This window comes from Protobothrops mucrosquamatus, unplaced genomic scaffold (genome assembly GCF_001527695.2).
Source record: "Protobothrops mucrosquamatus isolate PMUCROS unplaced genomic scaffold, P.Mucros_1.0 scaffold1156, whole genome shotgun sequence".
Lineage (NCBI taxonomy): Eukaryota > Metazoa > Chordata > Lepidosauria > Squamata > Viperidae > Protobothrops > Protobothrops mucrosquamatus.
The window spans coordinates 375,041-399,694 of record NW_015387371.1 but is presented as its reverse complement, the minus strand read 5'-3'; the positions used below and the strand labels follow the sequence as shown (position 1 = coordinate 399,694).

The 24,654-nt window shown below is 36.9% G+C and overlaps 1 protein-coding gene across 1 annotated transcript in view; it reads right to left on the bottom strand.

Moving 5' to 3' along the window:
• Nucleotides 1-17,144, bottom strand: part of LOC107291629 (acyl-CoA (8-3)-desaturase-like) — a 35,692-nt gene extending 18,548 nt beyond the window's left edge. Inside the window, exons 1-4 of the mRNA XM_029284976.1 lie at nt 16,922-17,144; nt 11,101-11,211; nt 6,807-7,004; nt 5,590-5,691 (exon numbers count right to left, since the gene is read on the bottom strand). Coding sequence (XP_029140809.1) covers nt 5,590-5,691; nt 6,807-7,004; nt 11,101-11,211; nt 16,922-17,143 — 633 coding nt within the window. The 5' untranslated portion in view covers nt 17,144. The remainder of the gene's footprint in view (nt 1-5,589; nt 5,692-6,806; nt 7,005-11,100; nt 11,212-16,921) is intronic.
• Nucleotides 17,145-24,654: the final 7,510 nt, after the last annotated feature.

Here is a 24,654-nt window from a genome sequence, read left to right as displayed (position 1 = left end):
AGATTCTGTGGCTGAACAGAAATATCCAGATTTACTCCTCATTGTGTTAGGAGATTTCAACAGTGCTAACTTAAACCAAGAGCTACCAAGATGCCTTCAGCATGTCAACTGTCATCCTAGAGGCAAAAGATTGGAATGTTTTTGAAGATACCTCTGCAAACATGGATGAACTCACAGATACTATAATATCACATGTTAGTTTTTGTGAAGACCTATGTGTGCCAACCAGAAGCCTGTGAATACACAGTAACAACAAGCCTTGCTTCACAGCTAAACTCAAGCAACTACGTTGTGCCAAAGAGGAAGCTTATAGGAAAGGAGATAGAATGCTGTACAATCAGGCCAGAAATATATTAACAAGGGAGATCAGTGCAGCAAAAAGAAGCTACTCTGAAAAGCTGAGGAATCATCTCTTAGCAAATGAACCAGCAAATGTGTGGAAAACTCTTTAAAATATCACTGGTTACAGCAAGCACCTTTTCCATGTTGAAGGGAATCGACAACTGGCAGATGACCTGAATGTGTTTTACTGTAGGTTCGAGGGGAAACCACTGTCAACTCTTGCCACATCTCCATCTCAGATACACCAACAGCCAAGCCTCCTACAATTGACCTCATCCCTTTGGGGCCCCCACCTCTGGTGATCACAGAAAAAGATGTGTAAGATCTATTTCACAGACAAAAGCCTGGAAAAGCACCAGGCCCAGACAAGGTAACTCCTTGCTTGAAAGCTTGTGCTGATCAATTGGTCCTCATCTTCATCCACATCTTTAATAAATCACTAGAGATGTGTTATATTCCTTCTTGCTTCAAATTCTCTCCTATCATCCCAGTGCCAAAGAAACCCTCCTTCAAGGATCTGAACGACTACAGGCCAGTTGTTCTGACATCCATAGTTATGAAAACCTTTGAAAGGTGAGTGCTAGCCTACCTGAAAACCATCACAGATCTGCTGTTAGACCCCTTGCAATTTGCCTACCAAGCAAATAGATCAGCAGATGATGCTGTTAATATGGCTCTGCACTACATCCTACAATATGTTAAATCTCCAAGGACTTTTGCAAGGGTCCTTTTTGTAGTTCAGCTCACCATTCAATACCATCATTCCAGATATTCTTCTCACTAAACTGATTCAGCTAGCTGTGCCTGATCACATTTGTAAGTGGATCATAAGCTTTCTAACAGATAGGAAGCAGCAGATGAAGCTAGGCAACATCACATCAGATACCTGTATGTTAACAGGGCTGTGTGCTCTCTTCACTTCTCTCTCTATTCCAATGACTGCATCTCAAAGGATTCCTTTGTTAAAGTACTGAAGTTTACGGCTGATACAACAGTGATTGGTCTCATTCGAGACAATGACAAATCTGCATACAGATGGGAAGTTGAACAACTAGCCTTGTGGTGTGGCCAGAACAATCTTGAACTGAACACATTCAAAACTGTAGAAATGATAGTAAATCTTAGGAGGAGCCCTCCTATTCTACCACTCTTACAATACTAGACAACACAGTATCAACAGTAGAGACCTTCAAGTTTCTAGGTTCTATAATATCTCAAGACTTAAAATGGACACCTAACATCAAAAACATCATAAAAAAAGCACAACAAAGAATGTTCTTCCTGCGCCAACTCAGAAAGCTCAGATTGCCCAAGGAGCTGATACAGTTCTATAAAGGAATTATTGAGTTTGTTATTTGTATTTCTATATCTGTCTGATTTGGCACTGCAACCAAACAAGACAGACACAGACTTCAGCAGATGGTTAGAACTGCAGAAAAAACAATTGCTACCAGCCTGCCTTCCATTGAGAACCTGTATACTGTACGAGCCAGAAAGACAGCTGTGAAAATATCTACAGACCTCTCACATCCTGGACATAAATTGTTTCAAGTTCTTTCCTTCAGGCGATGCTGTAGGTCATTAAACGCCAAAATAACTAGGCATGAGGATAGTTCCCCCCCCATGCCATTACTCTGCTAAACAACTAATTCTCACAACACTATGAAAGTAGCTCTATTATTATCCTTCTCATTCTTCCTTATCTATTTCCTTATCTTCTTATGACCATAACTTTGTTGCTTGTATCATAATTTATATTGATTGTTTTATTTAGTAGCCTAGTATGATTTATTTTGATTGCTTATTTAGTCTGTAGTCAACATATCCACAAGTACTCAAAGGCTCATACTCATTGTTTACTATACCATTCTTTCTCTATTCTACTACAACTTCTGTTCCTTTATTACTTCTCTTTGTGAGCCCTATTTCTGGAAAACAGTAACTATTCTATTGCTGCTATGCTGCTTCAGGATGTTTTAGTTTCCAAAACAAACACAAACCACTTTTCCTCCCATACCACAACAACACTACTCCATCCATTTGCCTCTCTGCTCAGCTTTTAAAGATATCAGCTGCTGGGTTGGCTAAGGAGAGGGCTTAAAGCAGGCATGTCAAACTGCCGGTCCATGGCCAGATGCGTCACATCGAAACCGCATCCACACCATTGCTAGCAATGGGAAAAAAGTGATGTTGCGAGTTTGACATGCCTGGCTTAAAGGGACAGAGCACCAGCAATTCAGAAGCTGGCCATTCTGCAGGCAGTTTGTCCTCTCAGAGGAATCCAAGGCAGATTTTGCCAGATGTAGAAATAATAGATCTGTTTATTGACAAAATTTCTATACGTCAGTTACAAAAGGTCTCATTTGTTAAATCTGCACATTTATTATGCCAATACATTATAACATACTAAAATTTGGGGGGAAATGTTATATGTATGAAAGACAACACCAGCTAAAGAACTAGCAGCTGTGATTTCACATTGTTATGTACATAATAATGTAGTTATTGATAAATACTGTAACAAATTTTAGCACAGATATAGCAATAGAATTTGGCTTAAAGAAATGTGCTAGAGTAACAATAAAGCGGGGTAAAATCACAAATAGTAATGGAACTGAAACACCAAAAGTCCCAACCATCAGGAGCCATCAGAATGAAGTCTACAAATATCTGAGCACTTCATAGTTGGATAACATCAAGTACAGACAAATTAAAAATGTGATTAGTTAACAATACATCTGAGTGAGAAAAGTACTAAAGATAAAATTGAATGGCGGAAACACCATCAAAGCCATCAATACTTGGGCCATCCCTGTGATACTACTGGAATTATTAACTGGACACAAGCTAAACTGTACAATTGGGACTGAAAAAAAAGAAAACTGATACTATTCACTATGAGTTACACACACAAACACGTAGTGATATTGATAGATTATACTTGTTCTGCAGAAATAGAAGCAGAGGCTTACTTCAAGTCAAAAATCGTGACAAAGATGAAAAACATGTAGTGGCTGATTATATAAAAGATAGCCAAGAACAAGCATTGATGCAAGTTAAATTTGGAACTTACAGAAAGTACAGAAAACAAATATCAAACTAGTGTAATAAAGACAGAATATAATGCTGACAAGGAAAAGTATTACATGGTTAATTTCTACAAAAGGTTGAGGGAAAGGTGGTTAAAGATAAAACCTGGCAATGGCTTACCAACTGGAACATTAAAAAAAAGAAACTGAAGGCTTGACTTTGGCTGTTTAAGAGAAAACTATTTGAATTAATGCAATTGAGGCCAGAACTGAAAAATCATCAAATGATTCACAGTGCAGGTTGTACAAAGAAGCAAAACAAATAGTAGACTATATACTCAGCTCATGCAAGAAGATCACACAAACTGACTGTAAACAAAAACACAACACAGTTGCCAAAATGATTTACTGGAATATCTGTAAAAATTGTCAAGTTTCATTACTGTGCCAGTAATACAATTGAAAAAGTAGTTGAAAATGAGCAGGTTAAAATATTGTTGAATTATTGAATTTCCAAATTGATAAAGTCTTGGCTCATAATACAGCAGATATAATTGCAATTGAAAAAAAGAAAGCATGGATAATTGATGTGGCAATAACCAGGGAATAGTAGAATAGAAGACAAAGAACTGGAGAAGATCACAATCGAAAGATTATGGCAAAATGCTACAGTGTCCCAGTGGTTATTGCACATTGAGGGCTATACCAAAAATATTCTTGCATGGTACATTGACATTTCCATCTGATAATTGCAAAAGGTCACACTGCTTGGATCCACACATATCCAATACATTACGACATCCTAGGTCCTTGGGAAGAACTTGATGCATATGAAAGCCCACACTAGCTAAAGAACTGGCAGTTGTGACTTCACATTGTTAAGAATAGATAATAATAATAATAATAATAATAATAATAATAATAATAATAATAATAACAACAACAACAACAACAACAACAACAACAACAACAACAACAATGCACTGGATTCAGATAGGAAGATCAGAAAAATAATAACAATGAATCATGCCCTTCATCCACACAGCAAAGCTGACAGACTCTACCTACCAAGGACATGGGATATTGCAAGTAGAGTAGATAGCTGAAGAAGAAAAAAATGCATTGGAAGAATAATTGAAGGACAGTGAAGAAGATGCTATGAAAGTAGTAAACCTTGAAGGCTTACTGAAGACCAGAGAAATCAAACTGGCCTACAAGAAAGACCAAATGCAGAACAGAAAAGAGACAAAGCCAAAGTATTAACTCCAGTACACACACACACCCAAACAAAAAAAAACCTAGCAGGCAAAGCAGACAAAAAGCCATGGCAAATCCAAGAGCATGAAAGTTGAAGAAAGTGATAAAGGGGCTAAATTTGGTTGCACAAGACCAAACCTTAAGAACAAATACATATGAAGAGAGAATTGAGAAGAAAGCAACAGACAGCAAACACTGTCTCTGCAAAAAAAAGCTGAAGAAATGGTGGACGACCTAATTATCTGCAGCAAAAAGACTGTACAGACTGACTACAGAGAACAGCATGACAATACACAACAATGGTGTAATGAAATATCTGCAAGAAATACCATTTGCCTGCAATGGTAAGCAACTGGTTCAACCATGAAACAAAGTAATAGATAATTAAATTAAAGTAATAAAAATAATAATAATAAAAATTAAGAAGCTAAAGTGTTCTAGGACTTTAGAATTCAAATAGACAAACAGCTGCCATATAACACCTCAGACTTAACAAGTATCCATTAGAAAGACAAAAAAAACCTGAACAGTGGACATCACAGTACCTTGAGATAGTAGAACAGAAGAGAAAGAACTGGGGAAAAAATACACAATACAAAGACCTGCAAACAAAATTAGAAAGATTGTGGGAAAAGAAAGCAAAGATAGTACCAATAGTACTAGGCACCTTGGGGGCAGTCCCAAAACATCTGAACCACCACTTGAAAACCATTCACAAATGACAAAATCACCATTAACCAATTGCAAAAAGCACCTTTACTTGGAACACCTTACATCCTGTGACAAAATCTTTAACACCATCAAAGAACATTCTCCCAGTCCTAAACATCTGGCTGACTGTGTGACCAACCATAATAATAATTTAAACATGTATGTGGCCTGACTCCTACAATTCTGGGTGACCAATAACAATTTAACTTCAACAAAGTTAACAAACACACTCTCGGTTTTAAACTCTTACCTTAAGGAATCCTATCACAAAAGTCTGAGCCAGTCTGTTCCATTTAGGCTTCTGGAAGACTGAAATATGCCCAAGATCATGCTGAAAGAAACCATATTGGATCTAGAAAGCAAGAAGAACATGAATTGTATGAGAATTTTCTTTGGCCAAGTTCTTCGTTTTTAAGGACTCATTGCTCATTTTAAGCGATCATATTCTTAGATATTTATCTGAGGAGAATTTAAATTGGGAAGAACAATAGGAGCTATTTTATATAATGACATTAGCAAAGGAAATGTAAGCATATTCATCCTATTGAAGGAAATCATATTGGTTCTGGAAGGCAAGAAGCTACACCAAGTGTGTATGATTTTCCCAAGCAAGATTTTGATTTCTAAAGACTGGTTGCTTGTTTAAGCACTCATTTGGAAAGTGATTATATTTATAAATGCAATGACAGCTATTTATGTACCAACGTTAGCAAAGAAAATTAAACCGAAATGTAAGCACATTCATCCTAAGCATTACTGATTCCTAGAAGGCTAAGAAGAAATAGTTATACTTCCTAGTAAGGCCATGTCATGCAGAATGCTTTGCATTATACTTCAAAGACAACTACATATTGAAATGAAACTTTTAAATATAACGGGAGCAGAGGGGAGCAACATTCTGTCCAGAGTCATCTTGTAGGGGAGATGGGCAGCTTAAAAATTTAATAAATAAATAAAGTAAAATAAATAAATCCCCATCAACTCCCATGGGACTGCTATAACGATTTCAACCCTCCAGCCATATGAAGAGGATTTTAGCATGAATGTAACCATTTCCAAGAGAGTAAGGGCTCCATTTATGATAAATGTTGGGAGAACTGGCCCACTACATTGTTGTTAGCCTTTAAAAGCTATAGCAGTGAGGCAGGTTAAAGTTATACAAAAGGACTCCAACAGCTGCATTGTAATATTTAGGTATGGCGTAGATGTATCACACAAAAGGAAATTTGACAACTCTCTCCATGGTGGCCCAACAATATTTTTGCCCACAAACTCCGTTAACATTGAGATTCCCCTTCTTTAATAAATGGAGCCAATGGGAATTGCAATTGATTCTGGTCTGCATGATCAGAGATAGAAACTCACTAGTACATTACTTGTAGAGTAGTGAATATTACTATACTACTAAATTAAGTATGCTGAAGTCTGTTCTACAACCCTGCTATACTCTGCAGCACAAAGAGTTACCTGTGCAACTGTGAATAGTGTTATTCCGATAAGGAAAGGCACCCAAGATTTTCCAAAGTACCAGATAGTGAACCAGGATGCCACATCCAGCAGGAACGCATGCAGAAAGATGACAGCAAAAAAAGGAACACTGGACTTCAGGAGTCCCATCTTCTCCACTTTCGTGCGTAATTCATGAAAATCATGTACCAGCGTTTCCTATGAGAAATAGTGACACTTAATTATGCTCCCAGCAACTGATTTCCCAACCATGTTCAATAACTGCTGTATTTTCACCTTCCACGAGATCACAAAAGCAATGAAAGTTATACCTAACTGCAGAAAGAATTCTGGTTTTGCACGGTAGTGACCAGTCGCGGGCTTGCAGATTCTCTGCACCCCCGCAGCTAATTTTGCCCTGCCAGGGGACTCTAAATGGATCTAAGTTACCCCGGAGAGGTGGAAAAGAAAGAAGGGTGCCACAGCGATTTTGGAACAACAGTAGTCATTCCGTTTGACTTGGGGAAAGCCTTCTAACCTTACAGGAGAAAGGCTGGCCGTACTTCATCGACCAGCCCAAGCTAATTGCAACCAAAGTCCAAAAGTACTAACCAGACTACTGTGAACAGCGTGTTTGAAACTGGGTGAGGAATTTGATCTTCTCTTTTCTATTCTATATTTAATTTCCTGGAAAAGATCCCCAAGAAGCAAAATACCTCTGAAAGGGAAGGAGTGGGATCCACCCGACCCTTATATTAACAGAAGCAGCAAATTAATCTTTTTATGGAGGATCAAAATATATGCAAGTGAAATAAATATAAAACCTGAAATTTAAAACTTGAATTTGGATAAATCTAATATTGTTGAATGGTTAAGACTCTCATTCTAAAGACAATTGTTCATTTTGGAAATTGAAAAACAAATAGATGCTGACACGTAGTGGTGGATGAAGACTACCATAGCTATGACTTTCATATAAGGCTTGGCAAAACCTGGGAAAAGCTAATCTGTGTTTGTGACCTTCAAAGCTTTAACAACAAAGAACAGCTATGACAAAAAAAAGACAGTAATCTGGGCTGTAGTCAAAGAAAGAATTATAAATTTCAGGGAAAAAAACTTTTTTGAACTATTTGGATTACAAATATCTATTTAACCGGGACTCTAAAGCTATTTGCAGAGAAAAGAAAAGAAAAGAAAAGAAAAACTCAAATTCTTGGCCATCATGGATCAGAGACATGTAGAAAGAACATATCAAGAAAACATAAATATTCCACAGGAGGAGATATATAGTATACTGCAACTAATTCAGACAACAGTGATTTTAAACCACAAAGAAATTCAAAATAATTTTGAAAATATAAGTCAATCTATTTCCAAGTTACTTTACAACAAAAAAATTTCCAGAAAACAACAACAGAGAAGGAGCAGATAAAACAGATGAGTGGATACAAAATTGAGAATAGAGACTTAAAGATGAAACTTAACAAAACAAGGAAATATGATTTATTCCTAGTGGGAAAAAATTCACAAGAATTGGAAAAAACAACTTAACCCTTAAGACTACAAAATAAATCTGAGGACAAGAAAACAGATTGGATAAAATGGACTGTAGAGATGTCAGGAACATTGGAAAGAAAGGAAATGATAAGAGAAGCAGAGAGAAAGAAAAAGAAAAAGATTTTTAACAAACATGGAAAAGCAGAAGCCCCGTACAAAGACACTTCATCTGATTTACTTTTTAAATCTATAGTAACATTTATGAACATATGGAAAGACCTTTTGACTCAGCAAAATACATTGATCAAGAAAGATACTGGGCAAAGGAAAAAGACTAAAGTGGAAATCAAGAAAATAGATGATGGGATCTATCAGAGAGAATACTTAAAAAAGAAACATTTGTTTGAATATGGTTAAAGAAGTAGAAAAGATCTGGAATATATATGTCATTTTAAGAGGGACGAATCCCTCAAATAATATAGTATGCTTTTTTCCCTTTTTTATTCTCTTTCTTGATATGAGTAATATAAAAAAGTTGAAATGGCTTAGATAAAGGAAATGTTTTAGATATTTAAATGTGATTGAATTTAAGAAAATTTTAATGGATAAAAATGTTTTGAATAAGAGTTAAAGGACTAGATGAATAGATATATTAAATGGAATATTTAAAGATTAAACATATTTTTAATTATGGTTAAAAAGAATAAGAAATCTTGGAAACAAATATTTATTAGCTTAGGAGAGATATATATGTTAAGTAGTATGTTATTTTTTAATGTTTCTTTACTCTTGTTCTCCTTTCTTTCTTTTTTTACTATTTTATCTATTCCTTAAGAAATGTAAAAGTGCTGAGATGGTTCATATGGCAAAAAAAATAGAGTTAAATCTTTAAATGTAATTAATTTTTGAGAAAATCTTAACCAGTAAGAATACTTTGAATTTTGTGGGAGAAACAAATTTAAATAAGGTCTGTAACAGGATCTATGATAAGGCAATCAGAATGATTGGATAGAAAAGAAATATTATATTGATGTGATTATTATTTTTAGGAACATTGGGAAAAATTATACATTTAATTGTTATCTATCAAAACAATAAGAATTGTATTAACTCAATGTTTGCAAAAGAGGACATTCGGGGGAAAAGAGGAAATCAACTAAAACCATTATGTGGATTATGGATTATAGAAATCAATTGTTAGTGATTGTTTTACAAATGTAAATCCTGACAACACACTGTTCACCAATTATTAAGTGATTTATGTTTTAAAAAATCAATAAAATATATTACCAAAAAAAAGTTATACCCAACTGCTTATTTGTATCTGAGTCAATGTCTCAGCAGGTACATGTGAAAAGTACTTTGTGCTGCCTCTTCATCTTCACTTTAGCCAGAACAAACATTGCATAAGAGATAGTTTAAAGAAATTAGTGAAGGTGCATTAATTATCACAAGGTGGTGAGGCTCACTGCAGTTTATCAACATATGTCAAGCTGCTCTGTTTAAGAAAGAACATACCAAGGGAAGTTTTAGCTCATATTTAAACTGTGTAATAAACATCTATTCTTACAACAAACTAGTCATTCTTGAATGCTATACATTCTCAGACTATGGTTTGACTTGTGAAAGTGTAAAATGATTTTTTTTACTCCTAAACAAGCATATTTAACACATACATATGCTTGTAAATGCATTTTCAGATTTAAATTTCCTTGTGGGTTCCACTTGATTAGACAAGTAAAGTATAAACTGAGTAAATAAATACAACAATGAATAAGTCTTAAGTGTTTAAAACAATGAAGGTTCTGATCCTACAAAGAAAATCCTGCATCTAAGGTCATCATTGCCCTGATGTGCGTTGACTTACTTGATGTAAAAATGGGCAAATTTTCAGATCTATCAAGATGCATCAATTGTAATCAATCAGCTGCTAAATTAAAGGCTAAAAGGTCACACAAGGCTACTATTTATTTATTTCCCCTCCATAAATTCCAGCAACTTCAAAATACTGCTAAATACATGTTCATCCTAGGACAGTGATGGCGAACCTTTTAGAGACCGAGTGCCCAAAACCTGGCCCCACCCCCGCTCCAACACCCTGCCCTGCCCCCGCTCTGCCCCCCCATCCCCCGCCCCACCTGCCCACAGGACCACTCACTGCCTCCAGGGCCCGCCGCAGATCACCCAGGCAGCCCAGCAGCACTATGGCAGCCACACCCTCTGCCCGCACCCTGCAGCATCAACTGCATGATGGGGTGTGAGGGCAGAGTCTAGTCTACGCTGCCTGGCTGCCATGTCCTTGGCTGCGCTGCTTTGTGTAGGCCATGCTTGGAGGTGACTCTCCTTCAGGGGGGCTGCTAGAGAGGAGGGGATTGCGGGGGGAGGCAAGGCTGGGGCAACGGCACGTGTGCCCACAGAGACGGCTCCTAGTGCCACCTCTGGCATCCATGCCATAGGTTCACCACCACTGTCCTAGGAGTTTGTATTCAGGGCCAGAACTAAAGTTTCTGTTAAGCATATTTTCTTTTATATGCACATGCTAATTTTAGAGAGGTTCCTTCATTTAAATTGTTTAATTTAGCAGAAGACAAATGGCTTGTTGTCATTCAGGAAGAAATTAGTACTGCAAAAGGTAGAACTCTAAACAAATCACCAAGGGAACTTTCAATGCAACTTCATTTAGATTATGTTCTGTCTAACCCATGCTCTAATTGTAATACAGGATTTCACCATTTTGTGCATGGATTTTATTCTCTCTCAGACACAGACACACATGGACACACTTTGAGGTCTAAAGATAATGCTGGGAAATACTCACATTTTTGGTAGGCTCACAGCTAGGTTGATCCGGTGTTAGCTCTCCAATTAACAGGGAAGTCAAGTATTTCTTTACCAGATCCTTATCCTTGTGGAAAGCTATAAAGGCAGCCTAAGAAATTCAGAAAGAAAGGTGTATGAAAGAAAATGTATTGATTTATGACATTTGTATAGTCCCCCATCTTAAAACCAACTCTTGGGTAGGTGGCTTGGAGTTTTTTGTGAAAAGATGAAACATCCTGAGAGTCTCTCCATAGGCACTGAGGATGATTTTCTCCAACAAGCTTTAGAGGAAACCAACTCCACAACAATGGCTCATTTTGAGGGCTGAGACAATCTTATTTTGGTTTATCTGATGGAAGAGCAGAGCAGGACTTTCCTCCCTTGCAATGCTGGGCGCTTGAGATGATCCGGTTCTCTCCTGATTTTGCCATGATTCACCATGCCTCTCCAAATGGCCACTGGAAAGATCTTGCTCAACATTTGCTACACTCTAGCAATAGTAGAGTCTGAATTGGGTCACCTTATCAGTAAGTCTAATCTTAATCCTCCTGATAATGAAAATAATGTCTAAGCCTTTTCATCAAGCCCTTTCCTTATCTGTTTTCCCTCTGCTGGGCTCTCACAAGCCTCTTTCCTCTCCATTGCCCCATACAGAGCTCTTCCCCACAGGAAACAACTATGGCTATAGCTATTGTGAAAAGCCACCTGGCTGCCTTATTCTCCAAGCAAGCTGGGCAGGGAGATGGGGAGGCAGAACAGGGGTGTATCAAGGGAGCACAGTCTAAGAGCAGGTCTGAACTGGCATTCTATGTGAAACATCTTTTCTATGGGATCCAGCCTCAGAGAAAAATTCTTCATGGTGACTTCCATAAAAAGAATAGAGGCATGTCTACCACTTGGGTCTGAAAAACAGAGTTTGGCAGTATATCTGCCTCCTGAGCTCTCAGGCCTGAAGGCTGGAAAGGAAGGAGAAAGGAGTTCAAGGCTGTCTGTGAGGAAAAAAAGAGGAGGTTCTGTCTACAAGATTGTGTGTCAGAAGCAAGAATGGAGAAAATAGGAGTGTGAAAGCAAGAAGAAAATGTGATTTTCTAATGTCCCACGGAGGCAATCCTTTCCTTTCAGCATGGAGCTCTTTCTTCTGGAAGAAGCAGCATTTTCCCTCTCTGCTCCAAAGAGGAGGAGGAGGAGGAGGAGGAGGAGGAGATTTAGAAGGTGCCGAAGCAGCATGATTGGCTCATGGGAGATCGGAGGCTGCAGAAGAAGGAAGGGTCTCACATCCACAAGCACCACAAGGCAAGCTGAGAACCATCATGCTGGCAGAGCCAACCAAGAACCCAAGAAGAGTGGAGGTCAAAGGCAGGGGTGGGGTGTCTGACAGTCAGACCTGAAGAAGCTTCTTGGATGAGAAGGAAGACATTTTGAAAAAGTATCTTTCGGACATCCGTGCTTTATGTTATAACTAAATTTGTTTTGACCCACTAGACAGAGATACTCAACTGATGGAGTTAAACCAGGCATTCAGAAGACTAAACTCCCACTCATTGAGATCAATAGAGCCAGACTGATTCTTAGGCCCAAAAAGACCTCCACCAGCAGAACAAAATGTAAGACAGCTGAACCTACACATATCAAGAGGTATCAGGGTACCCCAGAAGGCTTTAACAAAGACACTGGGGGTTTAATCCATCGTGATTATATAACCTGCTTCTCAAGAAACCTTCATCTGCTAAGTCCCAGTTTTCTCCATTCATTTCCCATTTTCTTCCCCTCCCACTTGTCACATTACATGCACATAAATCCAGCATTTAGTCATTCTGTGCATCTGATGAAGTGAGTTACAGCTCAGTCCTCCAATTGTAGCATATCAACTCCTATTGCTTTTATGTGATTTGTTTACTATGAATTGCATTGTTGTGAAGTTCTTGCAGACAGTTAATATTACTGGCTGAGGATTCATCCTTAAAGAAGATATTCACAATCACAGAGTGACTACACATGATTCTTTCATTCAGTATAATTCTCTTTCATATAACCAAAAGCAGTATGATTTAATGGCAAGGTAGAAGTTTTAATAATATCAGTGCTGGTCTTGGTCACAAGTATGCCATGAACACCTGAATATCCCCTTAATAGGTGGTTTAAATTAAAGAGAACCTTCAGTCAGGGGTTAACTTGAGGGCAGAATATATTATGTATTTATTTATGTCTAGAAGTTACAGTATGTTTCTAGAAAGTGTGATCTTTTTTCATTTGCTGCAGATGTTTCCAAGATCGAAAGCCCTGATAGATGTGCAAGAACAGAGAAGATGTTTCTGAGCTTCAGCTACTGATCCCTTGTATATGCACATTACAACAGATAACTAGAAAAAGTCCATAATTCTGATAAATATATTCTTGGTCTATAAACCATTGTATTATGAAATTGCATTATAAAATATATAATTTTATCAGAGGTGGTGGCATGTAAACATGCTAAATGATATTGGATAAATGTGATAATGGTTATGCAGAAAATGCTTAAAACACAAATATTAATGGAACCTGAAGCTTTTCTCCTAGATCAGTGGTGGCGAACCTATGGTATGCGTGCCAGAGGTGGCACTCAGAACCCTCTCTGTGGGCACGCACACCATGCCCCGGAGATGGCAACCGTCCCTCTTCAACCAGCTGCCCGCTAACTCACTGAAGTCCCACATGGCCGGATGCATCCCAGCATGGCTTGTTCCCCCCCCTGTCCCATCCCTCCTGGCCTCGCATGCTCTCCTTTTCCAGGGCACAACCCACTGCATCACCTCCTCAGCTGTCGGCCAGTCATCCAGCTCAGAGGCGGCTTCTCTGAACTGCTGGTGGCGGGCTGCGGAACCCCAGAGTGCACTGGTCGAGGAGCCAGCAGGCTGTGGCTGCTGACAGACACTGTTGGCCCCCATGCACTTGCTGGCCTCTGTGTGTGGAGGCTGATGGTGTCAGGCAGCAGCCACTCTGACCCCTGCCTTGCCTTGCTCCGCCATGCCTCGCCTTGCCTCGCCTCACCCTGCAGGACAAGCCTCCTGCCCACCACCCCACCTGCCAGAGACCCCCTGGATCTCCCCCAAACCTGCCCGGCCTCCACAGGCATCCCTCCCCACGAGCAACATCGAAGTGACCACACCCACCTTGGCCACACACCCCCAGTCTGTCATGACCATCACAGCCACCCCCATCCAGTGGGCCACGCCCACCTGGCACCAGGCCATAACTAAGTGGGTTTTGGGTTGCAGTTTGGGCATTCAGTCTCTAAAAGGTTCGCCATCACTGTCCTAGATATTATGGATAAATCAACAACAACAACAAAAAAAACAATTTTTATGTGGTGACAGCTGCAAGGATTGTGTATGCCAAATATTGGAAAGAAAAAGGAATACCAATAGTGGAAGAATGGATTTTGAAACTGACGGAATTTGCAAAAATGGTGAAATTAACTGCGCTGATTAGAGATGATGGTTTGGATAAGTTTATAAAAGACTGGAAGCCATTTGTGGAGTTTCTGTGAGTTAAATATAATAATGGGCTGTTCACAGAGGGCTTTGAAATTTAATGTATTTTGGGGGGTTTACATTTAACAGATTGTTTTACAGCACACAGATATTGGGTCGATTTGATTGATAGACAATAGATTTGAATATCTGAGATATTTGTGATGTAAAGTAGTAATGTATAAGCTTAGATGAAAAATGTATAACTAGTTGTAAACATATAATGCAAGGGAGTGAAACTATTTGATTTGTGTGAGATTCAGGTATCAGCATTCAACTAGGGTGGAGGTCATATGTTTATGGTTAATCTTATATTTCTTGTATACACATTTTCCTCATTTTTTGTATCTTGCTAATTCTTGTTTTGATGGTTTTATGTTGTATATAAAATAAAACATATAATAAAAATGAGAAGTATACAATAGAGGGTACAGATCCCAAACTTACCTGGAAATCAGTAAACCTACATATATCAAGAGGGTTCACTCTGTCTCAGAAGGCCTTAATAAAGACATCTGATGAAGTTAGCTACAGCTCAGTCCTCCAACTGTAGCATATAAACTCCTATTGCTAGTATGTGATTACTTCACACAGCTTTACTTAAACATTGAATCAAAATATTTCTTATAAATAAATTATGACTGTATAAATCATTCTATTATGAAATATACAATAGAGATTCTAAACTTATCTAGAATCCAGTCTCCGCTGCATTTACAAAAAATGCTAAAATCCTGAAATACTTGATAGAGGTCACCAGTGCTTTTTTTGTAAGAAAAAAGGTGCCAAAACTTACATCTTGTTAATCTTTTATTTAAAAAAGTATATATTCAGTTCTTAACATAAATTTAATTTATTGTATTTAAGCAAATGTTCATAGTAAATTTTTCACTAAAAATTAAAAAAAGATTTTCAATTCACCAACGATTTTTTAAACTAAAGAAATTATTTACATTTCACATGTAGTCAATCACTGTACACACACCCACGCACATTGGTTGTGTAACGAAACATAATGGTCGCCGCCCGCAGTAAGCACTCAGTGCGTGACCACACGACCAATCACAAGCCGAGCAGTACCATAAGCCAAGCAGCACCATCACAACCAACGCGGAGGAAGTACGCATGCATTGGACTTGACACACAAGCAGCTCGCATGCACCATGTTACTGATTTTACCGTCAACCTGCTACGCTCGACAGGGCGATTCAAGTCCATGTGGACCAAACATCAAATTTTCAAAAGTTACTTTTAAAACATGGAAAATCCGTCAAAAAAAAGGTGCCGGAATTTTGTTCTGTTGCATTTTATGACAAAAAAAGCACTGGAGGTTACACTTCTCTGCTACTAATATTACTCATACACTTTCACTGAGAAAGTCTTCCTGACTGAATTTTGCCTAGGCAAAATATAAGCTACTTTTGCAGAAACACCTTCTGAGCAGGTCTTCAAACCTAAAATGTATTTTGTTCACATTGTCAGTAAAGTTAAGTAACTTAGGTGCAGGCAAACATTGGCCCAAAACTAGAAAAAAAGAAAGCCTGCAAATCATTGCAACCTGCTTCTCTGGGGATCAGCTGCCAGGCCCCTGCCCTGTCCTCTATCCAATGAGGCTTCTAAATTTTGGTCAGATTTTGGCACTCGGTACTACAAAATTGCCAGATGACACAGCCATCACCTCGAGCTTCTTTACCATGTGTCAAAGCACTGGGCTGTCCAACCCAGAACAACTACAGGTAGCCCTTGAAGAATAACCACAATTGGGGCCAGAATTTATGTTGCGAAACAAAATGGCTAAGTGAATCGTGCCCAATTTTATGACTTTTTTTGGGAACAGTTGCTAAGCAAATAATTTCAGTTTAAGTGAATCACATGGTCATTAAGCAAATACAAATTCCCCCGTTGACTTTGCTTGTTGAAAGCCAGCTGGGAAGGTTGCAAATGGTGATTACGTGACCTCAGGATGCTGCGACCATCGTTAATGCATGCCAATTTAGTATGTGTACTGCTGAAGCGAGCACATAAATATATGCCAGTTACCAAGCACCCAAATGTTGATCATTAGTCATAAATATGAGGACTGATTGTAAGTCACTGTTTTCAGGACCATTGTAAACAATTAGTTGTAAGTCTAGGACTACCTGTATTCTGTAATGTCAGAAATTCCTTATGGCTTCAGACAAGGTGGACACTTTCCCTCTCTTTCTGCTATTAAAGACACAACATGGAGTGTGTTCATGCAAAGCAAGTGCTTTGTGCATCCTTCAGGTCATTCCAAGGTCCTCTTTCCCCTCAGCAAGGACTCACCGTGGCATCTTGTCCAGAATAGTGTCTGATGAGATGAGGCCCACCTGGATGCCGCGAATAGAACTGACTGACATCATAGACTTTTCGGTTGATTACCAGCCATCTCTCTTTCTTGAAGTTTCCCTTGCCTGTGCGGAGCCCCACCTCCTCCCAGGTGAAGAGCCGTGGGACCCCTGGCTCAGTCTCTGGCTTCCCTGCACTGGCTCCTGATTGAGGGGGCATCCTGGCTAAAAGCACTGAGGGATGCTGTTCCACTAACTCTTGAGCTATGCTGTTTATCCTGTGGAAAGATAAGGCAACTCTTAATTCTATTAGATGTTGCAGTCCACTTTATATAGACTCCAACAACCACCCACATTTCCCTTATCTTTCTACTGCTCCAGATATACTTTTGCTCCTCCCTCCCATTGCATTTCTCCATGATGCTATAAGAGTCTTTTGCTATGCAAATTAGGATTTGAAACAGGATAAGCAAGCATATTTTTCAGCAGAGTTTTTAAATAAACAGTGCAATATATCGGTATATAATTTTTTTATTCTTGTTTCTATATATTGGGTAAGAGAGCCACAATAGCATTCCACAGAGAGCACATCATCAAGAACAGTATAATTACAACAGTTAAAAACTAATACAAAAAAATAGAATAAAAAGAAAGTAGAAGATGCAGAAAAAAATGAAACAGAAGGAAATAGAAAAGAAAGGTAAAAATATAATAAAGCAAAAGAAAGGCGATACATAAAGTGATTTCCCATCTTCATCAAAAATATAAACAATTTTAGTAATTTATCTTCTTTTAAGATACAATAAATCTTCCCATATCCCATCTCTTTTCTATAAACAAATCCATAAAGTACCATTATTTCAGTCCTGATATCAGCAAAAGTCTATTAAGATTTACCAGAGAGTACATCGTATCTATTTTAACTTTGATCAAATAAACCAACTTTATATTTTTCTTGTTACTTTTAACAATCTTAATGCCAGGCACAAAAGATCAGGTCTACACATGAAGGTCTAATTAAACTGATTTATTGCTACTGATGCCTTTGTATGGGAATATTTTCAACTGACAGCAGCTGCTTGGAGTTAGATAAAAGTTAACAGATTTCAAGCAAGGTTGAACTTAGTTTGCTTGTGGCTACATGAGGATTCTAAATTGATCCCTCTTTTAATTCTGACCACAGATTCTGCAGGGTGTTTTCCTACACCTAATCATTAATCCATTCAAATAATTAATCCATTCAAAGAACATGTTTTCATTATTTCTTTATCCCTTCTCACAACATTCTCACAACTTTAACAAACCTCTTTTTAAAATCCAATATAGAACAATTATCTAGGTCACTCTTGGTTTATTGTTTGCAGGACCCTCTTAATTATTAAGACATCAGCCAGTTTCTTTGTTATGTCCAGTATAAGATCTTTACCACATCATTCTTGCAGCCTGCTATTTTTAAGTCCACTTTCAACTCAGGCAGAATGTGTTCTTCTTCTAAAATATGTTTTTCACACTGTCCCTACTATTTCAAATAATACCCATTTTCAACAATGATGCACCTTTTAAGCAATGACAAAATAGATATATTCTGATTTATATGGCTTGATAAGAAACCAAGGGTTAAATCTAAAATTCTTCAAGACACACAAAAAAAGTTTTAATATTATCTGATTTTAAATTGTATTTCACGGCCTGTGATTTGGTTTGATGAAACAGTGGGGGTTGCTGAAAAATAAAAAAAAGTTAAAATTAGAAAAACACAACCTGAGATTTGATAGGCATGGATTTTTAGAGTATGATAAAGTTAAAGTTAATGCAGATTTTTTTAAAAATGTGAGAAGTGCCATAGTAAGAATATGAAACAAATACAAACCCAGGTTGTGTCTGAAGATACTTTTATTGGCCTCCACATAGTTAGTATTTTATAGAAAAGAAACAACAGAAAAACGGTTAACATGTCAAGATTTATTAATATAGGAACAATTAATATTAAATTCAGAGAACAACTGGTTGCAGAGAAATACATTCAATAGTTTTCATATGAACAATTAAGAGAAAGGTTTAACATAGACAAAAGATTTAACCCAGACAACACAAGACAGAATTTGAAAATGAACTATACTAATGATAAGCAAGTGATTGCAAAAATGTACAAATATTTGTTAAGATTTGAAACTGAAGAGGAACAAGTTAAGGATTGCATGATAAAATGGACTTCAGTTTTGGTTTATACACAGCTAAATAAATAGGAGACAATAGAGGTAAATGAGATGAAATTCACACTGTGTTTAAGAGAGGACTCCTATAAAATGATGGACTGTGCTGAGATGGACAAATTAACAAAAGAGATAAAAGAAAAAGAAGACACAGAATATTATTTAATATGGAGCAAGTGGTATGAGTGGCTAGAGAGTAGAAATAAGAGAGAATAAATGTGGAAAGGTTAAACGTGGAAAATGTATATATAATAATGTATGAAGGAAGAAAAATGCAAATAAGAAATAATGGGGCAATAAGGATAAATACTCTAAAGAAGAATAAGGGGGAAAATGTAAATAATAGAAGATTACTGTTACGAAGTTGATGTTAAAATGTATATTGTGTATATATGTGTATTATGTTTTGTTTTGTTTTGTTTGTCGGTTTAAATAATAAAAAAAAATAATAAAAAAAAAATGATGTATTGTTGGTATATGACACCTGAGGAATTATCAAAGATGTATAGTTCAAGTATTGAAATGTGGGGGGCAGGGATGAAGAGACATGGCAGACTTCTAAAAAAACGCCAGAAAATTTTGAATACATACAATGATACAAGGAAAATAGAAAAATCTATTATCTTTAAAAAAAAATTAAGAAAAGTCAGAACTCTTTCTATTGGGACTTATGGACAGACAATTAGAAAAGATTAAAGGAAGATTGATTTTATATATGGTAACTGCAGCAGCATTATTATATGCACAACAGTGGAGGCATATTGAAATTCCCACAATGAAGATATGAATAGGCAGAAATGGCAAATTGACCTGACTGGTGAGGAACAAAACAATAAGTAAATTTTTAAAAGACTGGAAAGTTTGTGCTGAAAATAGAAAAACATAAAGTGGTCATTTATGGATTTATCAGATAGATAAGGGACTGAGGGGATTTCTGTAATACTAAAGAGAGAGGGATAATTATTTTGTTAATATCTGTTGAAAAGAAATTTGGAAATCCTTCCTCCCTCCCTCCCTTCCTTCCTCCCTCTTTTTGCACTTTTTATTTCGTTTCTTTTTCTTCTCATTTTTTTCTTTAGATTTGTCTTTTATTTATGGAAAATTTTCAATACAATTATATTTTAAAAAATTAAAAAAATATATCATTTGGTGACAGCTTGTGAAGGGGCTTCACGTGGCATGCATACAATTTTCAGAGCCTGCATGTAGACTTTTCTTATATAAATATTCATCATTTCTTCCAGTAGAATATAGGCCAACACGTATAACAGATTATTTAGTATTCAGCAACTATAGGCATAACCATGAAGTCATATGCTTAATTTTTTAAAACCACATAGTTTTCCAACAAGAGTTAGGGGATTAGAAGGAGTTATCTTGAAGGAAGATGTATTCAGACAAGAAGAATGGTCTTTCTCCCTTGTCATGGACATCCTCACCAGATCAAAGAGTTGGACAAATCTATGCTAAATCAGTAAAGGATTATTTTTACAGAAAACTGCTTTCAGATTTTAGGAATATGTTTAGTGTTCTGCATTTTCCAGATATATTTAGTTCACATGGAACCCATTTCTATAGCATGACAATTCTAAACTTTGGGTACTTAACCACTTAATCCAATGTAGTTCTTAATAATTCGCTAATTATATGCACTAGTATGTACTGTGCAATTCAGACAAAAATCCTACTTTAATTGTTGATTTTATTCAGGCTTGTTATCTGATTCAATTCTGAACATTTTCAAATTTCTTTTCATGTGCCAAGTCCTCTGTTTTATTTGGGAAGCACGTGATTTTATTCGCCAGTTCGAACTGACTGGCCAAAGAAAGCACACGCTTAGCTAAGGTCAAGTGGCCTTAGAATAGAATAGAGCTGGAAGAGACCTTCGAGGTCTTCTAGTCCAGCCCCCTGCTCAAGCAGGAGAACCTATACCATCTCAGACAAGTGACTGTCTAGCCTCTTCTTAAAAACCTCCAGTGATGGAGCGCCCACGATTTCTGGAGGCAAGCTGTTCCACTGGTTAATTGTCCTCACTGTCAGGAAGTTTCTCCTTAATTCCAGGTTGCTTCTCTCTTTGATCAGTTTCCAATCATTGTTTCTTGTCCTGCCCTCTGGTGCTTTGGAGAATAACATGACCCCCTCTTCTTTGTGGCAGCCCCTCAAATACTGGAATACTGCTATCATGTCTCCCCAATTTCTTCTTTTCTTTAGACTAGCCAACTGTTTGCTGTTTAATTGGCAAGTGGAAACAGCATTTATCAATGGGTGTATGAAGTCTATTTTGATTAATTCATTTTAATTCAGCTAATGTAATCTATTTCATTGAGAACAGCACATATGAAAACAGGATTAGACTTCCATTTTTTGCATCTGCAGCGCATGGCCGCATGAGTGTGGACCTCCGCTCCCCACGGCTAGTTTCTTCCTGCTTGGGGGACTCCAGATGGGTCCAAAGTTGCCCCGGAGAGGTGACTGTGAAAGAGGGGCGCCCCATCGATCACGAAGTGATAGCAATCACTTCGTTTGATCCGGGAAAAGCCCTTCGAACCCAACAGGAGAAAGGCTAGTGTGAGATCAGCGTCTAGCCCAAGCTGCTTGCAGCCGAAGTCCCAGAGCACAACTTAAACATCGGTGAACCGTGTGCTTGGAATTGGTGAGAGTACTGATCTTCTTTCTTCTATCTACTATTTAAATCCTTGAAAAGATCCCCAAAGCAAGAAAACCTCCATAAGTGAAGGGAGGGGATTATATACCCATTCCCTTACAGACGGAAGTGGCAAATTAACATAAAAGGTTGAAAGAGATATACTAAAATTTGATTTAAAATATTTCAGTCTGGACAAATCTAGGAACTAAAATACTGTCAAGATTATATCCTAAAAAATTCTGATGGAATTATAAAAAATATATAACAAAAATAACTTTTTGATGGAAAGAAAAACTGAAAAAAGAAATAACTGCTCACATCTAGTGGAGAATCAGAAAATAGAACACTAACAATAAGCACTCAGAAATTGGCAGAATGCCCAGAAACAAAGAAAAAGTTGTTCCTTTGAATTGCAAATAACCTTAAAGACAGCTGGGAACAAAGGAAGGGCTAGCTATAAGTTTAAAAAGTGTTTGAAAGAAAGAAAAAAACACGTGGACTGTTGCTTAAACCTGAGAACTGTTTATGGGGGGAAAAACTTTGGCTTTTTGGCTAATCTTTTAGAGGAGAATTTGCAGGATTTAAAGTGGCTTAATATACTGAATCTGTAATTTTGACTGACTGATAAATTGACTTTTGAATTAAATATTGATGAAAGATTATTTGAAAGGGGGAGACAACATGAATATCACATACGTATCAAAAAATGACAGGATGCCACATTCAATATTTTCTCCTGAAGGACTTAGCCTGGAAAATAAAGGGCCTCCAGAAGCAATACTTTAAGGCAAGATAAATACTTTCCCAGAGGAAATATATGTAATATTAGGACAAATACAAATGACAATAGATTCAAACCATGATGAAATTTGAAACAACTTTGAGGATTTAAATAAGCATATTTTCAATCTAAATCTACAATTAAAAAATACCCAGGAAATAACAAGAAAGGAACAAACAAATCAGACAGCAGATTAAAAACTAGAAGAGTATGTTCAAATTGATGAAATAACAAAGGAAAAGAATTACAATTTGATACAAACAGGAAAAAATCTACAAGGTTCTGATACAACAAGAAAAATGGAATTATTAGGAGAACTATTAAAGTTTGGGGGACAGAAAGAATTTATCTTACTTACTTCATCTTTTGTATTCCCAACAACATTTGTAAAAATACAGGAACTGTTGGGTAAGCGGATTACATCAACTTGGAAAATTACTTGGCAAAAGAAGATCAGAGACAGGTACAAGAGATTTGACTCACTCTACCAGATGGACTGTTATGTGAATAAATATTTGTTTGAATATGGCTAAAAGAACAGAGAGGTTCGAACATAAAGGGGCCTTATAACAAGAAGGATAATGAGATTTAAGTAATATAGTATGTTTCATAATATATTAAATGTTAAAATAGTAGATTGATATAACTTTTATTAATATACAGTATAAGTAAAATGTAAACTGATTAAAAAGGATGTTATATCTAGATACTATAAGACAGATAAAAAGTATAGTATTTTTATAATGCATGACATAAAATATTGGGATGATACACCTAAATCGGAAAATTTAGACAGTGAGATGACTAATGTGAAGAAATTATGACTAATAAGAATTGAATTGAATATAAGGGAATCTAAGTGAACAAAAATTATAAAAATAGGATGCATGCTGAACAAATGAGTTGATGGTTATGAGAATAGTATATGCTGAAAAAATGTTATATAGAGAGATTATTATTATTTGTATAAATATAAAAAATGCCTATACCTAATCATTTATCTATTGAAAATATTAAGAATTATATTTTGGCTAAGGTTGAAGAAGGAAATACAAATGGGAGAAGGGAAGACTAAAGAAATATATTATTAATTAATATATTAATTATGGAATTATCAAATGTAATCATTATTGACTGTTAATTAATTATTACTTTCCTTTTTTTCTTGTTAAAATATAAACCAAGACAACACGCTGTACACCAGGCACTGGAGATTGTTATAGTTAAAAACCAATAAAATATTTATTTAAAAAAACAGGATTAATTGCTGTAACACTGTAGTACCATAATTTGAACTGATTTCTGCTTTGGTTTCATTCCTGGAACCAATCCTAATCATACTTTTCTTCTTTCCTCTCTCTCTTCCCTGCTACCTAGCAATGTTTTCATTATTATAATACCTGTTCTGAGAAAGGAACATTGTATTTAGAAATAGCTCCCGATGTCATTTGAGGTTTCAAGTAAAGCTAATTAATCTAGCTGAACACTATTCATTGATGGAACCAGAACATGTTAGCAAAAACTTTAATAAAAAACAATTAGCAACTGATTCCATCAAATTTGATCCTACTTCCTTAAATGCTCAAAACTATCACAGCAGAAGAACTACAAAGACACACAGTGCTTTCCAAAAGCATTACACCACTAGATTAGGAGTCAATAAAACAGGAGATACTTTTAAGATGCTCAAATTGTTAAACTTTTCAAATGATAGCACAGACTTAATAGTTGTGTGAGATGAGATGCTACTTTACCTGTTGACCTGGAATTAGGGGACAGCATAGGAAGTATGAATTGTGAATATGTGCAGATGGCCTCGCTGTATTTGGGCACTTGCAGAGTCATGGATGCAGGGTCATGAAAGGACAACAAGGAAAACACCCAATGTCCTAATCCACCTGGGAACTTACAGTGTCTTTAGGGAAACACCCAAAAGGGAATATTTTAGCTACTTCTGCTTTCTCCCTTCTTATCTATACTGTGCCAGCCTTACTGGGTGAAGTCTTTATCTTATGTGTGTCAGCTTTGCTAGATAGATTGCTTATGTAATCAAAAAGTATAAAAATAGGGATTTTCTGTCATTTGGAGCT